This window comes from Mus pahari, chromosome 10 (genome assembly GCF_900095145.1).
Source record: "Mus pahari chromosome 10, PAHARI_EIJ_v1.1, whole genome shotgun sequence".
In the NCBI taxonomy this organism is placed as follows: domain Eukaryota; kingdom Metazoa; phylum Chordata; class Mammalia; order Rodentia; family Muridae; genus Mus; species Mus pahari.
Window position 1 is genome coordinate 58,506,239 of NC_034599.1, and position 14,556 is coordinate 58,520,794.

At 45.4% G+C, this 14,556-nt stretch overlaps 2 protein-coding genes across 7 annotated transcripts in view; one reads left to right on the top strand and one right to left on the bottom strand.

Annotated features, from left to right (window-relative positions):
• Iqch (IQ motif containing H) overlaps window positions 1-4,836 on the bottom strand; it is a 184,620-nt gene extending 179,784 nt beyond the window's left edge. For all 3 annotated transcript variants that reach the window (XM_021207472.1, XM_021207470.1, XM_021207469.1), the window contains exon 1: window positions 4,786-4,836. In XM_021207472.1, coding sequence (XP_021063131.1) covers window positions 4,786-4,836 — 51 coding nt within the window. The remainder of the gene's footprint in view (window positions 1-4,785) is intronic.
• Window positions 4,837-5,084: 248 nt separating this feature from the next.
• Window positions 5,085-14,556, top strand: part of Aagab (alpha and gamma adaptin binding protein) — a 38,253-nt gene continuing 28,781 nt past the window's right edge. For 2 of the 4 annotated variants that reach the window (XM_021207463.2, XM_021207464.2), the window contains exon 1: window positions 5,085-5,193. In XM_021207463.2, coding sequence (XP_021063122.1) covers window positions 5,121-5,193 — 73 coding nt within the window. In that variant the 5' untranslated portion in view covers window positions 5,085-5,120. The remainder of the gene's footprint in view (window positions 5,194-14,556) is intronic. The other 2 variants (XM_029543549.1, XM_029543550.1) reach the window with 1 other exon arrangement.

The following is a 14,556-nucleotide window of genomic DNA, read 5'->3' on the forward strand; positions in this document are numbered from 1 at the left end:
GATTTTACAAATGAATGCCTAGTTTCTAACAGATCATGATCTATTCAAGCACTTTACATGTGCATACCAAAGAGAGTCAGAGCCTGCTGATGAGAGATGCCTGCCTGTCAGAGCCTGCTGAAGGATGCCTAGGCCTCTGTGCAGAATCAAGGGAAGCCATCGTCATCCCTCCCTGTCCTCCGACCCTGCCCACACTGCCCTGTTACATCATGGAACATGAGCTCCTTTGGCTTCCTCTATTAAAAGGTACCATAAGCTCTGTGGTGTGAGATCGGCCTGTACTTTCCTTAAAGTCCAATGCTAATCCAGCAAAGGGGCTGTATCGTTAGCCCTTTGATGCTTGTGGCCCATGAAAGTATCAGCTTAGCCATGTTACCCAACCCAGTGTCAGGGAGTCTATGCCGAGGCAGTGCAAGCAAAGGTTTCTAACAGGCCACACTGTAAACACTCATAGATTGGATGAAAATCAGCACAGACCCACGAGGAAACTTACGAGATGACATCATCTAAGTCCTGGAATTCTAACTGAGATGACCTGAGGACACTGCTCTAAGGCTGTCCACAGGAACTACTCTCTTTTCTTTTGGACAGTAACTCTTCTCTAGTTTAACTCAACATTAAAATTGAGGTTGACTATTTTAAAGTTATATCTTTTGAAACAATCTTAAAAATCAATAACGGTTTTACACTCCATGCCCATTAGTATAGAGTTAGATAATTATGAATCGTTTGCCGGTTATCGCCATCCTAGTACACTGGATTTAAATGCCCAGGGACAAACGAAATCACAGGGAAGTCCCCATTCACTCAGGAACAGTGGAGTGAAGGGCATGAGAATTGAGGCGGCATTTTCTGTATATATGGGCTTACCTCCAATGCTTATCTTTGCTTATTTATCTTTCAAACTATGAAAGTAGTAAGACTAGCCTTGTTGCAAGGTCAAATTAATTAAAATACATGCAACAATCACTTAGAATAGTGTGAGAGAGACCCAGTAAATTCTACATTGGCTTGATTGCTGTGATTTTTTTCTTTGAAATTATCTTAGAGCCTATATTTTGCAATGCAATTGAAAGTGATAGCTGTCAAATTTGAGGGTGATTCTGAATTCTTTGAGGGGATCTGTGAAGACAGATTTCTGGGCACTAGCCCCAGAGTTTCTGATTCACTGAGTATGGGATGGGACCCAGGGATATGCCCTTCTAAAGTCTCAGTCAGTGCTAATGGTGCCGGTCCTGCCATCACACCTTGAGAAACAGTGGTCTAAAAGAATAGTGCCTAATGAACCTGGCTGAGTCAAATGGAGATTTAAATTATCTGTGCTTTGCAATCTCTTCCCCCACCCTTACTTTATGGAAATCTTTTTGCCTAGATTAAAAATAAAGGAACTCTGGGCTGGAGAGATGGCTCAGTGGTTAAGAGCACTGACTATTCTTCCAGAGGTCCTGAGTTCAATTCCCAGCAACCACATGATGGCTCACAACCATCTGTGGGGAAATTCAATGCCCTCTTCTGGTGTGCCTAAATGAATAATCTTTTAATATAAATAAATAAATATTTCTAAATAAATAAATAAACAAATAAATAAAGGAACTCTATTTTTATAGTAAAAAAGAATCCATGCAGCATTGGGGAAACTGGGTCAACTTATCATCAGAAGTGACCCAATCCAAATGATGCATTCTGTAGAAAAGGCACTGAAGTCTAGAGATGAAGTGACTATCTCAAAGGTAGTCGTTACCTGTGCAAATAGCAAAGCTATGGGCAGACCTGAGTGTTCTGGCTTCTAACCGAGTGCTCCTTCTATTTACCACACTTGATTGTTGGTAGCCTATTTGGAGGAGATAAGCAAATGCCCAGACAGAAGTGCAATCCACATGGGCACAGCAATGCTGCTGGTCCCAAAACTCAAGACTCGCCGGGAAACTAGGGAGGGCTTCCATAGTGCCCCATCCTGCAGACTGTGCGTAAGGAATTCAATCAGATAGCTTTCTTCCCTCACTTGGCTCTCCTCAGTGTCTGGAGAAAGCTTTTGCTGTGGAAAGCTGGCCTCCAAGTGTCACAGCCATTAAAGAGCAGCTGTGGCTATTCACAGGCATCCTCAGACCTGGCCTGTTGCTATTCCCTTATAAAAGGTGGAGGTGGGGCGGTCCTGAGACTGAGATTCCAGACACTCCCTCTTACGCCTCCCTGTACGCAATCCTTCGAAAGCAGCACGTGACCTCATGTTCTTCAGAGGCGGTAGGACACACAGTGCACACAGTGCAGAAGGTTGGCTGAAGCAAACTCCATCTGTGCAACTTTAAGGAAGCTATTCATGCTGGGGTGAGACTGGGGTGATTCAGTGTTGGGGGGGGGGTTACCTACTCTCCTGGAGGCAATCCCAATAAAATTCACTTTTACCAAGGTGGATTTGGATAGAATCATTATTTTGGTGCCTTATGTGAGGGAAGCAAACATGTTCGAGTCTGCCCACAAAAAAATTCATGTAATTCCCTCCTAAACAAGCAGCACACTGGCTAATGTAGAGATGACTACGTTACACCGTTTCCATTCCAGTTTTACAATCCAATGTCAGAAGTTGTCTTTCACTGCTGGGTGTTTGAGCTTAGCCACTACATCTAGATCCCACTCCGAAGATGAAAGGATTTTAACCAACTGTTTTATACTATTCCAGGAAGATGTGAAACTGAGCCCCACAGTCCTTTCTCTCTTTTTAAGCTATGTTTCAGGTTTGATGGAGCAGGAAAACTACTGCCCCTGTAGTCGGGTCACTGGGGAAGAACTGCCTGATCCCAGGACTGGGGGACGTCTCCACTAGTGTTCTGGTTGTTTTGTGTCAATGAAAAGGGGGCTCTGTGTAGAGGAAAACCTAACTGTACTCAAAGAGAGGTCTGGCCCTCTGCTACTCAAGAGATGAGCTCTAAACCTCTGGAATGTCCTGCCTGACAGAAGTATCTGGATGCTTTAGTCACAAGACAGTCTAGCAACAAACACAGTTTATTTACAGTGGGGTTTTGAGCCGCCCTGTGTCTGTTGTGACATGTGGAGGAACGGGGAGTCTTCACAGAGTCAGCCTCGAGGGCCACATGAATTTGAGCAGCATCCCAGCTCTGACTGGAAAAAAGCTCAGGAAGTGCTTTTAGTTGGCCAGCTTCTGTATGATGTCACATACTGTGCCTGGAAGGAGGTGATACCCAATGCCTCTTCTGGGATGGCCCCTGGACTATGCCATGCACCTCTCTCCTTGGCCAACTTTAATCCTAATCGTAAGGGTAGCTAATCTGACTTCCATGAGTCTTTCTCACAAATAAAATGTGAGGGTTCCATGGGACTCACAGGTTCACAGCCAGCTTGACTGACGTGAGGGTTGTTGTAGAGCTTCATATATAACCTTGCAGTTGGTGTCAGTCAGCGAGGACATTGGTGGGGACTGTCCTCGCTGGTGTTTTATTTGGCTAAATTCACCACAGGGGAAATTGTTGAGCGTGATACAAGGTAAGACTTAGGTCCAATTCATAACAGGGACGTCTATGAAACTAGTGGGCTTGAGAACTTTGGAGTTTTGAAAAAGGTGTATTAGGATGTGTATTCTAAAGCTTTCAGGAAATTATCTCAAGCCTTTGTCAAAAGGAGTTAAATATGAGTTAGAAATTATGGTAAACTTCTTAAAGTGAGAACATCTTAAAGGGACCATACCTAAACATGAAACAAAACAAAACAAAACAACAACCTAGCTGTCTCAGAAAAATCAGTGTTACACTGATTTTACAAACTGAATTACACCGGAGAAGTCAAGTCTTTAAGAGCTTTCTCCCTAGATTATAAATAAGATATTCCTCCAAGTTTTCATTTTTATATTGTTTTGTAATCCAGGTGATCTTAAAAATATCTTTGGGCCAGGCGTGGTGGCGCACGCCTTTAATCCCAGCACTTGGGAGGCAGAGGCAGGCGGATTTCTGAGTTCGAGGCCAGCCTGGTCTACAAAGTGAGTTCCAGGACAGCCAGGACTATACAGAGAAACCCTGTCTCGAAAAAACCAACAACAACAACAACAAAAATCTTTGGAAACACACACCTTTAATCCCAGCACTTGGGAGGTAGAGGCAGGCAGATTTCTGAGTTCGAGGTTAGTCTGGTCTACAGAGTGAGTTCCAGGACAGCCAGGGCTATACAGAGAAACTCTGACTCGAAAAACCAAAATAAATAAATAAATAAATAAAGTTTGGGTGTGTGTACAGAGAAACTCTGATTCGAAAAATCAAAAGAAATAAATAAATTAATAAATAAATAAATAGAAAAAAAAAAAAAGTTTGAGTGTGTGTTCCCAAGCAAGAAGCACGGCCCCGTAGCTCACTTTCTCTTCGAACTTCTCACTACCTCCTAATGTTGAGTCTGTTTCTCCTCCATACCCCCAAGCCACGGACTTTAAGCATTTCATAATATATTTTTAAGTGGTGCCTTGAGCACCCCAGCCTGCTAGTACAGATTTATAACCCCAGCTACTCAGGAGGCTGAGGCAGGAGGATCACAAGTTCCAGGCCTGCCTGGATTGTGGAGGGTGCTCCAAGACAGTCAATGACCATCTGGGCCCAAAGTAAAAGGAAGACTGGTGATGCAGCCTAGCGGCAGGGCACTTGCTCGCCCAGCACCCCAGAGCATGATGCCCTAAAGTGTAGGTGTTTCCTGCTATAGGGCCGAGAGAATAAATGGCGGTGCTTGGAATCACAGGTTTTGGGGTTTGAGGGGAGATCCGTGAGGCCTCCAGCCCGGCCTGTTTCCCACCTGGATTAGGATGGATCCAATGGGGTCGTTGTCCTCCGGGGCCTGCGCCATGACTGAGGCGGGCAAAAAGACACTTGGCTCCGGAGGTATGGCCTCCTGCGGAGCGCTTCTAGATGGTGCCGGCACCCGTCACCATAGCAACGCGGCGCGCGCGCGCGACCGGCGCGCTCCACTGGAGGAGCAGAACAGGGGTGTGAGGACCAGCCCGAGCCCCGGCTGCCGAGCGCGCGGCCCCGCCCAGCGCGCGTGCCCGGAGCATCTCCCCCGCGCGCCCGCTGCAGTGGTGTGGCCCAAGGCGGAAGCAGCGCCGGCGCGGAACCCGCTCTGCCGCAGCGATGGCTGCCGGGGTTCCCTGCGCGCTGGTTACCAGCTGCTCCGCCACCTTCACCGGGGACCGGCTGGTGCAACGTGAGTAACCCGGCGCCTGAGCCAGGCTGCAAGGCCCAGTTAGGAGCCGCGGGCGCAGGGCCGGCCACCTCTCTCGGGCTCTGCCCGAGCTGGGCCCCAGGCTCCTGCTCCTCCGCTGGTCTCCGCGTCAGGCGTTTAACCCTCTTCCTGTGTAAAGCGAGGCCAGTTTCTGACCTCCCGCCCCAGGGTTGGTGGCGAGCACCCCCTAAGATGATACTCAAGGCCCCCGAAATTGTGCCCTTAGACGAATGTAAGGCGCTGGAGTTGCGGTGTTGTGTTTGGGGGTTATGCCCCTGCTGCTGGGGTAATGTTTCCTCTTGTGAACTGAAGTGCTCAGCAAAAAAAGATGCACGTGCTTTAGTGTTCTGCCAGGATGATGGACTGACCAGAACTGTGATCGTGGAGTGCTGGAATTTTACTGACTGTAGCCAGATTCTCGTGGACTGTCTCTAGTCTCCTCCTTAGCCATTTGTTGCCCTCCTCAGTGTCTGACCTAATATCTTTCTATCAGGTAAAATCCACTTGGGAATATGCAAACGGACCCCTAGCTTCCATCAACCCAAAGGCTAAGAATTTTATCAGTTGGTGTCTGAGGCCTACAGCAAGGGCTTCCCCGATGTGCTGTAATCCACCTACTTGATGTTCCCCACCAATGTATTTCTAGAACATCCTGATAAATCGCTTTGTTGTTCCTATAAGAACACCATGGAATTGTTATTACCATGTTGGAACATTTGATTTGAGGCACCCCTGATTCCTGTTCCCTGTTTATGATCCCTCATATTTGGCTCCAGAATAAACGCTTACTCCCTTAGAGCTGAGAGCTGCGGGCATTCTTGATTCCCTCCCCTTGATTGTGTGTGTGTAGTGTATATACATACATACTTACTTACTTGTGTCTACGTGATATTTGTTGGGTGCCCCCTCACTTGCAGTTAGATTTCTTGAGTTCTTCCTGAGGTGCAAGTTCCCAGGAAAAATGAGTTTGAGGTGTTACTGCACCCAGTACTTTTGCTTCTGGACTCTAAGCAGGGCTATAAAATTAAGGTTTTTTTTTTCTTTGTTGTGCATACTCGAGTGTATATGTATATGTGTTTTCTGTTTTTTAACCCCACTGCCCTGTGCATACTTAGCGTGGCACTCTACCTCTGTGATAAACCCCAGCCCCCTACCCCCACCCCAAAATGAGCTCTGAAATGTAGGTCAGAGAGACTAGTGAGACAGAGCTAAGGACCCAGCTCACTGGCCAGTTCTATGACTCTGACTGTGGGCAAATCACTGAACCTCTGCCCTTCTGCCCTTCATGTTCCTATCTGTGGGCTGAGGATTATGTTTCGCCACAGGCCAGCACGTGGCAAGCATTGGATAAGTGGTTGGCATTATTATAAAAGCATATCACCTGTTTAACTCAGGTTTTGCTGAGCCTTAAAGGGGGCTCATGAAGAGGTGTCCTGTGAGACCGTGGGTGCTAGCTTGCAAATTCGGCACAACCTGTAAAGCATCATGCAGTTTGTAATTATTTTCTACACCTGTTGACAAAATTAGGCAAGCTGTCGTTCCTGCACAGGTATTCTATAACTTGCTGATTTTGAACACTTAGAAAATTCCTTGCTAGGGCAGAAGCTTAATTATAGCATTTACAAATGAGAACCAAACTCTCTGCCATTCTCTTACTTCCCCTAAGCAGTGCTCCCCTTCCCCCATCCCCCACCAGGGAGTGCTCCCCCTTCCCTCCCACAAGTTCTCCCATCTTTGCCCCTCTACTTCATGTTGAATTTAGTAAAATTTAGCATATGGAGAAAAAAAATGTTAGCTAACATTTCGGTGGTATTTTTTTTTTTTTTTTGCAATCCCCCTGGATCCCTGCATAATTTCTGTATTTTGTAATTATTGTAATTATACAATTCTACTTCATATGTAGTTTTTAGCCTGGTGTGTGTGGGGGGGTGTGGGGGGTGTTGGTGATGGATCCCAGTGTCTTGTACATGTTAAGCAAGTGCACTACTACTGAGTCACACCCTAGTCCCCATCCTGATTTTTTTTTAATACTAAGTCAAAAAGTACTTTCTATTGTACATCCATACTGTGAATATTCCAGACTTTTCTGAAGGCGTTTATGGGTCTAAATTTATCTGACTTTCTATAAAATGTATGTGCATTTAGAGTCCCATTAGTGATAGATGAATGATCTTTCAAAGGCAGGCTCGGGAATATTATATATTCTGATAGCTGTGGTGCTCTGTCCTCCTCTCATCCTCCAGAAAGGTCTTGCTGTGTCTCCTAGGCCAGCTCTGAACTTGTCCAAGTGTTGAGCCCACCATGCCTGGCCCTGTCCTGTTTCTCAAAGATCAGAACTGGCAATCGTGGTCAGTGCCTTGAAAGAGCTGATCGATCACCAGTAGCCAGCCATGGTGACATTCTTCCTTAGTTCTTTAATAGAGACTTTGAACATTATTGTGTGTGTGTGTGGGGGGGGTGAACAGCCCATTTTGTTTCTGTATGCAGAGTTTCTTAGGAAACTCTAATTCTTGTTAAAATTAGGTGCCACTCATTAGTGCTCCACAGTCAGCAGAAGTGCAAAACAGCCAGCGGATGATTTAAATAAGTAAAGCGTGAAAGAGGGCTGGTCAGTTCTTACAAGGTCATGGGGACGAGGCCTCAGATGGTGTTAAAGAGGGAGTTTCGTTATTCAGGGAGTGGATTTGATTTGGGGATGGAGGATGGAGACCAGCATGATGAGTGGCTGTAGTCTAGGTGGGACCTGGGTTTCTGGTTGGCTGGGATGTGCCTCGCTCTGGAAGAGGAACCCTGTTTCTGTCATCACTCCTCTGTATCTGATGCGCTTTACTGCTCTTGACCAACAGTGGAAAGTAGCTCGTGAGCAAATATCAAGTTTGTTAGAAACTCACTTTAAAAATCAGTAGGCCTTGACTTTTGACTGGATAAAGCACCTCTGTGGACTTTGTCAAAAACTTCTTGTCACTGTCACTCTAAGGCTTACTTGCAGTACTCCAGCTAGATACATACGTAGCTAGGGGGGGGGCCTTCTTTGCATATATATATATATATATATATATATATATATATATAAATTTATTTTTTTTAGAAAGTTTTTGTTTGTGAGGGTCAGAGGACGCCTTGTGGGAGTTAGATCTCTCATCCTACCACATGCATTCCTGAGACTGAGCTCAGGTTGTCTGGCCTGTCTGCACTGTTGACTTCTGAGCTGTCTCACTTGTCCCACAGTGTAGGCCATTATAAGCTTAGCATTCTGGAGGAGCTCTGCAAGGTACTGCATGATGCGTGAGAGTGACTGCCTCATCTCTGCCTCAGGCAGAGTTCTTTCTGCCTGGAGTGTGTTTGTGAACACAATACTTTCATTCTAGAAATGTGTGTTATGATAAATGTTGATTAAACATAGAGCTAGTGTCTGTTCTAGTTACTGCCACTAAAATTATGACTTAAGGTACTATTCCCACTCTCAAGAGGAGTGTCGTCAAAATGTGTGCTCTACCTGTGAGAATTATAAAGTGTTAAGAACTAACATCTCATTCCTCTGAAAGGAACTTAGAAGAACTCCTAGAGAGCAGTGTGGTTTTAAAATATGTGATGCCAATCCAGCAACTGTGGGCCAGCAGCCTTGTTTCTACATCTGGACAAGCTTCCAGTACATCTGTAGCAAAGTTCTTTCAATTAGTAACATTCAGGAACTTAGAGATATTATGATAGTAATAAATGTGTATGTAGAACTCTTCCCAAGAGCGTTTTTAATAGATGTGTCTGTGTATATATGAGTGCAATACCAGGAAAGCCAGAAGAGGGCGTTGGATGTTGGATCCCTCAGAGCTAGAGTTACAAGTAGTTGAGAGCTACCATGTAGGTCCTGAGAATTGAATTCAGGTCCTCTGGAAGATCAGGTAGCGCTCTTAACTTCTAATCCATCTTTCCAGGTACCCTCAACTGTGTTTTTTAAAGATAAAATTTACTTTAGTTCTAATCACAGTAGGATAGGGCTTTTCCATCTTATGGTGAAGAAACTGGTTTGGAAATACAAGGTTTAATTTACCTAGAGTGCTCAGGCAGTAACTGCTGCTGTGTGTGTTCATGGTCAAGTCTTAGCCCAGAGAAAGGTAGAGCTGAGATGTTTTGTTACTTCATAGTAAGCAGAACTACTACTTAAGGTGGCTGCTTTGGGGTATGAAGTGGTAGGAAGAATGAATACTTACAAAATAGTTTTAAATATGCTTTCATTACTGTCTGGGATGGTTGAAGATTTATTGATGAATGGAAAGGGGGGAATCTGCCTGGAGAATGTATATTACATTAAAATAGAGCATTATTTAACATGGGAAGTATATGTAATGCATTAAATATACATTAAGAGACCATTTGTGCTTTAAGTCTAACAATTTCTGAGTTTTTCTTTTTCTCAGTTAATTAAATTTAAGGCAGAGACATTGTGTGTCAGTTCACTGTAGAGGATTAATGGGAGTAGGCCACATATCTGTTCATATTAATATGACATACCGTTGGGTTGAGGATTCTGTGTATCAGTAATTCGTCCTTCTGTGTTTGGTAGTGTAGCGCTTACTGACTCTGAATTTCCTTTTTTGAACAAGGTCTCACTGTGTAGCCTTGGCTGGCCTGGAACTCACTGTCTAGACAAGCTGGTCTCAAACTCGCGGAGTTCCATCCGCCTCTGCCTCCTGAACACTGGCATTAAAAGCATGTGCCACCATGCCCAGCAATTTTGGCATTCTTAACCTAGATTTATTTATTTATTTATTTATTTATTTATTTTTAAGAATTAAGCCTTATTTTGAGATCTCAACAGACATCTACAATGTTGACTCAAACATTTGCATGTCCCGTTGTCCGTCCATCCTCACCACACCCCCATCTTCACCCCACTCCACCCCCAGGGTTCAGGAAATTGAACCAAAGGCCTTGTGCATCTTAGAGAAGTCATCCACTGATGAGCTACAAGCCCAGGGAAAATTTAGCTCTCTGTGTTCAGAATCTAGAAGCCTTTGTTCTCTGGTCATCAGGTTCATAAACAGTGGGGACAAAAAAAGCTCAATTTTTTGATGGACAGGCTCGACCATGGAGAGTCAGCAAGTATTTATAACGTCACTTCTTGGCAAACCAAGAACTCTCACTCGGCAGGATCGGGAGTGTTTCTCCATCCACAGACTCCGGACTTAGAAGAGGCTCCTGAGTTACTGAGAGGACGTTCCTGTTTCAGGGCTGGGATCCGACAGAGTCATAACCTGTGGTTTTCCCACAGCTTCCGGAGAGAACCTGAGTGGAGCCTTTGGTCTGCTCTGGAGCCGTGCTTCATTCAGTAATGTTTCCAAGCCTTTATTTTCTTCAGCAGGTGAAGAGATGAGGGCAGCAAGATCTGCCACAAGTCCTCAGAGCTGTCACCACAGCTACTAAGGATAGTGATGTCCCATGGAATTTAGGGGCAGAAACTGGTTGTTTTTCATCAAGATACTTCTTAATACGTTTAATTTTTCCAGCTAACATTAGGACTTGAGATTTTTACATTTCTTACAAGAGAGATGTCATTAGCTTAAGGAGTGAAACTTAGGGATTAAACCCATTATCCTCAGACCTGGGGGGCCTCACAGGCAAGAGCACACTGTGTACCAGTATGTAATTAAAGCACAGAGAGGCTGAGCTTCTCCAAAGCCATTTTCTCATAAAAGTTGGGGAGCCGAGGTTTAATCCATCTTTCTGTTTTTGCAAAACATGGTTTTAACATTTTGGCAGCCAGAACTGCACATTGTCAAAATGGAGACAGGAGAAATGGCAGATTATTTTACCACAAAAGCAAGAACTTTGACAGTTCCTAGAATACGTTTACACTCCTGCTGCAAGATCTTTGGGATCTTGGTAGGAAAGGTACTGAGTCAGTCAAATGGTAAATGAAAATATCCCTGTAGTTTCTGCTGCTGCTTGCTGCCTTTCCTGTAGAGCAGAGCATCTGACCTACTGTGAGCAGCTTGTCACTCACGTGTTTTATTTGTTGATGGGGGACTAAGCACAAGGCTTGCCTTTACAGTTAGTGAGGAGGAGGTGCGAGTAGGATTTTGTCAGCTGTGTTGTGCAGGACCGTTTGTAACACAGCACATGGCGTTGTGTCCTAGAAGGTTGGAGCCTGTCTAGACTGAGACTTTGATTTTCACTGTGTCTAACTGGCTGGCTTTTGTGCGCATGCGATGGTCATGTGATTTTCACAACTCTATGTCTTTTACCCCGTATAGTCCCTTCAGCAATAGCAACAATTTAGTGAATAATCAAATCTGATATAAAATCATTTTATAAGGTTAAGTCTAAAAGTTGTTGGAAACTTTTCTGGCAAGAATAACAGTCTGGACATGACATTGTGCCCTTAAATAGATCTCTGCAGCTTACCCAAGAAGCAAGGCTGACAAAGGTGGAGGCAGCCCAGGGCAGCTATGAAAAGCTCAGAAACTACCAACCAGCTTTGTGTTTAGTGTCCTGCACAGACCTGACTGCTGGTTCTGACCTGCCAGCTGAGGCTTCCATCAGCGTCAGCCTGTCCAGGGCAGGAAAGCGTGCAGCCATTGGGTCGGCAGCAGCATAGAGGTGCTAGCAGAGCACGGTCAGGTTTCTGTCTGAGCTCTCCAGGAGTGTTCATGGGGGAATCTGCCCACTGATGGTAGCCACTTTTTAGTTGTCTGACTAAAAAAGTTAACTGATTAGTAAAGTTAACTTTACTCCAGAAATATTTATTATCTTTACATGGGCCATCCATCATAAATACCTAGAGCATTGCTCCAGTCACCTACATTGTTAGCAGAATGAGAGCATTATTTCATGGAATAGGTTTTATCCAGTCTTCTCACTAAAAATATTCAAGGATTCTTTTCGGGCATCTAGAATTAATTGCCAAGTGTTTTTTATGGCTAGTATTCAAAGAAGCATGCAACAGAGTGAGCATACATAACAAGGGAACACTTTTGTGCCTGGAGTGAGGGGTTCTGCAAGAAAGAACACCAGCTCAGTCTTGGAGGATTTTTATTCTGTTCGTGAGTAGAGCCAGATCTCTCTTTCAGGGCTCCTGTCTTCTAGGCCAGGGGCTCTCAGCATCCACCCTGTTGCCGTTCTGGGCGGGGCAACTCTGTTGTTTTGGGCTGTGCTCTTGGGCAAGCATTCTTGGCCTCTGCGCACTAGGTGCCAGTGCCATTTCCTGACTTGTGGCAACCAAAAAAGAAAGTCTCCAGGTGTCCACTCAAGTCAGTGTGGCACAGGGTTATGTCCTTGTGGAGAGCCGGTGCTTTGGATATAGTTAGAACTAATTCTGAATGTATAAAAAGTGATGAGGAAGCTGGGTGTGGTGGCCCACGCCTTTAATCCCAGCACTCGGGAGGCCGAGGCAGGCGGATTTCTGAGTTCAAGGCCAGCTTGGTCTACAAAGTGAGTTCCAGGACAGCCAGAGATACACAGAGAAACCCTGTCTTGAAAAAACAACAACAGCAAAAAAAGTGATGAGGAGCTGGAGAAGGGATTCACCTCCTAAAAGCACTAGCTGCCCTTGCTGAGAACCTGGGCTTGGTTCCCAGCACCGGCCATCAGGCAGGTCACAAGTGTTTCACAACTGCCTGTAACTCCAGTTTCAGGGGATCTGACGCCACCTTCTTGCCTCCAATTGCACAGCACACATAAGGTGCACATACAGGTGAGCAGGCACACGCATATACCCATGAATAAAAATAAAGGTTTTTTTAAGAGGATGGGATTCAGATGTTTCCTTTTTCTGTAAAATCTGGGTAGGGGCTGTCTGTGAATCATCTAATAGTCTGCACATAGCATGCAAATTTTAAGGCTGATGGATCCTGCTTCATTCTCATAAAACGTATTGCCATATTATTTCCACTTCCTGCCAGCTTCTTTATGTTCTTGCATGTTTGTGCCATTGCATTGTGAGGTCTTTTAAAGGCAAGCAGAGACCACATGTGCACATATGCACATGCATTAACACACACACACTCTCAATTATTTTAAGATGAGGCCATGGTGACCAATTCCAGATGACTACTGGGAGAAAGTAAACTGGAAGAAAAGGGGGAGGGTTGGGTTGGATTTCCTCTGCTTCAAGTTTTCAAACTTTCCACTGTGATATAAAAAGCCTACAAGCATGTGCAAACATGGTTTCGAGTGGCCAGCAGAGAACAGGGGCAGCCAGGAGGTAGGAAGCATTAGAAGGGAAGGGAATTTGTGCTGCTGTTCAGCAGTGGCCTGCAGCAGTGCCACCCTGCTGTGCTGGTAGTCCAGGCCTCTCAGCGGCTCCACACTGCCCCCAAAACAAAGGAGACCTGTGCCTGTGCAGGAGGCTGCACGATGGCTACTTAGGGAACTCCAGGTGGGAATTTGCTGACATTTATTTGTTAGAGTGGTGTCACTGCCCTGGCATTCTGGTTTTAACAGCTAGGTCCTTGACACATAGCACCGTGATCTTGTGGTATGTGTGGTTTTCTTTCTCAGTTGCAGCGTCTGACAGCACGCAACCCCCCAAAGACATTCTCTCTCACAGAGTTTTGGCCCAGTGGTTGTGCCAGTTGCAACAACAGAGGCACGGTGAGGTTTCTGAGGCCATTTTCCCTGCTGACCAATGGAAACCCCGGGTCTCAACCACATCTCCCTGGGCTCTCTTCTTTCATATGGCTGTCTTCCCCTTCGATTGACGTCAGACTCTGCTGCCTCCTGTAATTTTCCTAATTGCTTTCTCTTCTGCCTCAACAATGGAAAAGAAAACTTTTGAGACGTCATATTTTACAAGGTGGTCAGGCTGGAAAAGGAAGCGGTCCCAGCGCAGCCTGAAGGAGACTTTCCTCATAAGAGCTGCATGTAGCTCCAACCGCAAAGTCAGGGAGTCTGGTAGCACAGAGAAAACTGGGTTGGGACTTGGGGAATGAACATTTGTTAAAAATTAAATTTTATGTTTATGTGTATGGTGTTCTACATCTAAGCACCACATTTTTGCCTGGTGCCTATGGAGACCAAAAGAGAGCATCAGATCTCATGGAACTGACGGTACACGTAATTGTGAGCCACCATGTGGGTGCTAGGGATTGTCCTTTCGAACAGCAACCAGTTATCTTAACCATTAAGCATCACTCTACGCCATGGGAATGAACATTCCCTGCACCTTCTTGCACATTTCAGTCTTGAAGCCACAACAGGAGTTTTGTCTCTATTTTAGGTGCACTCTGGCCAGGCTCTGGATAGCCCTCACAGGCAGGGCTGTAGTGGCTTGTTTCCAATGGTCTTCTCTGCTTGCATGGTGCTGGCTGCACCGGGGGAAGGAAAAGGCACCTTGGGGTCAGCTGGAAA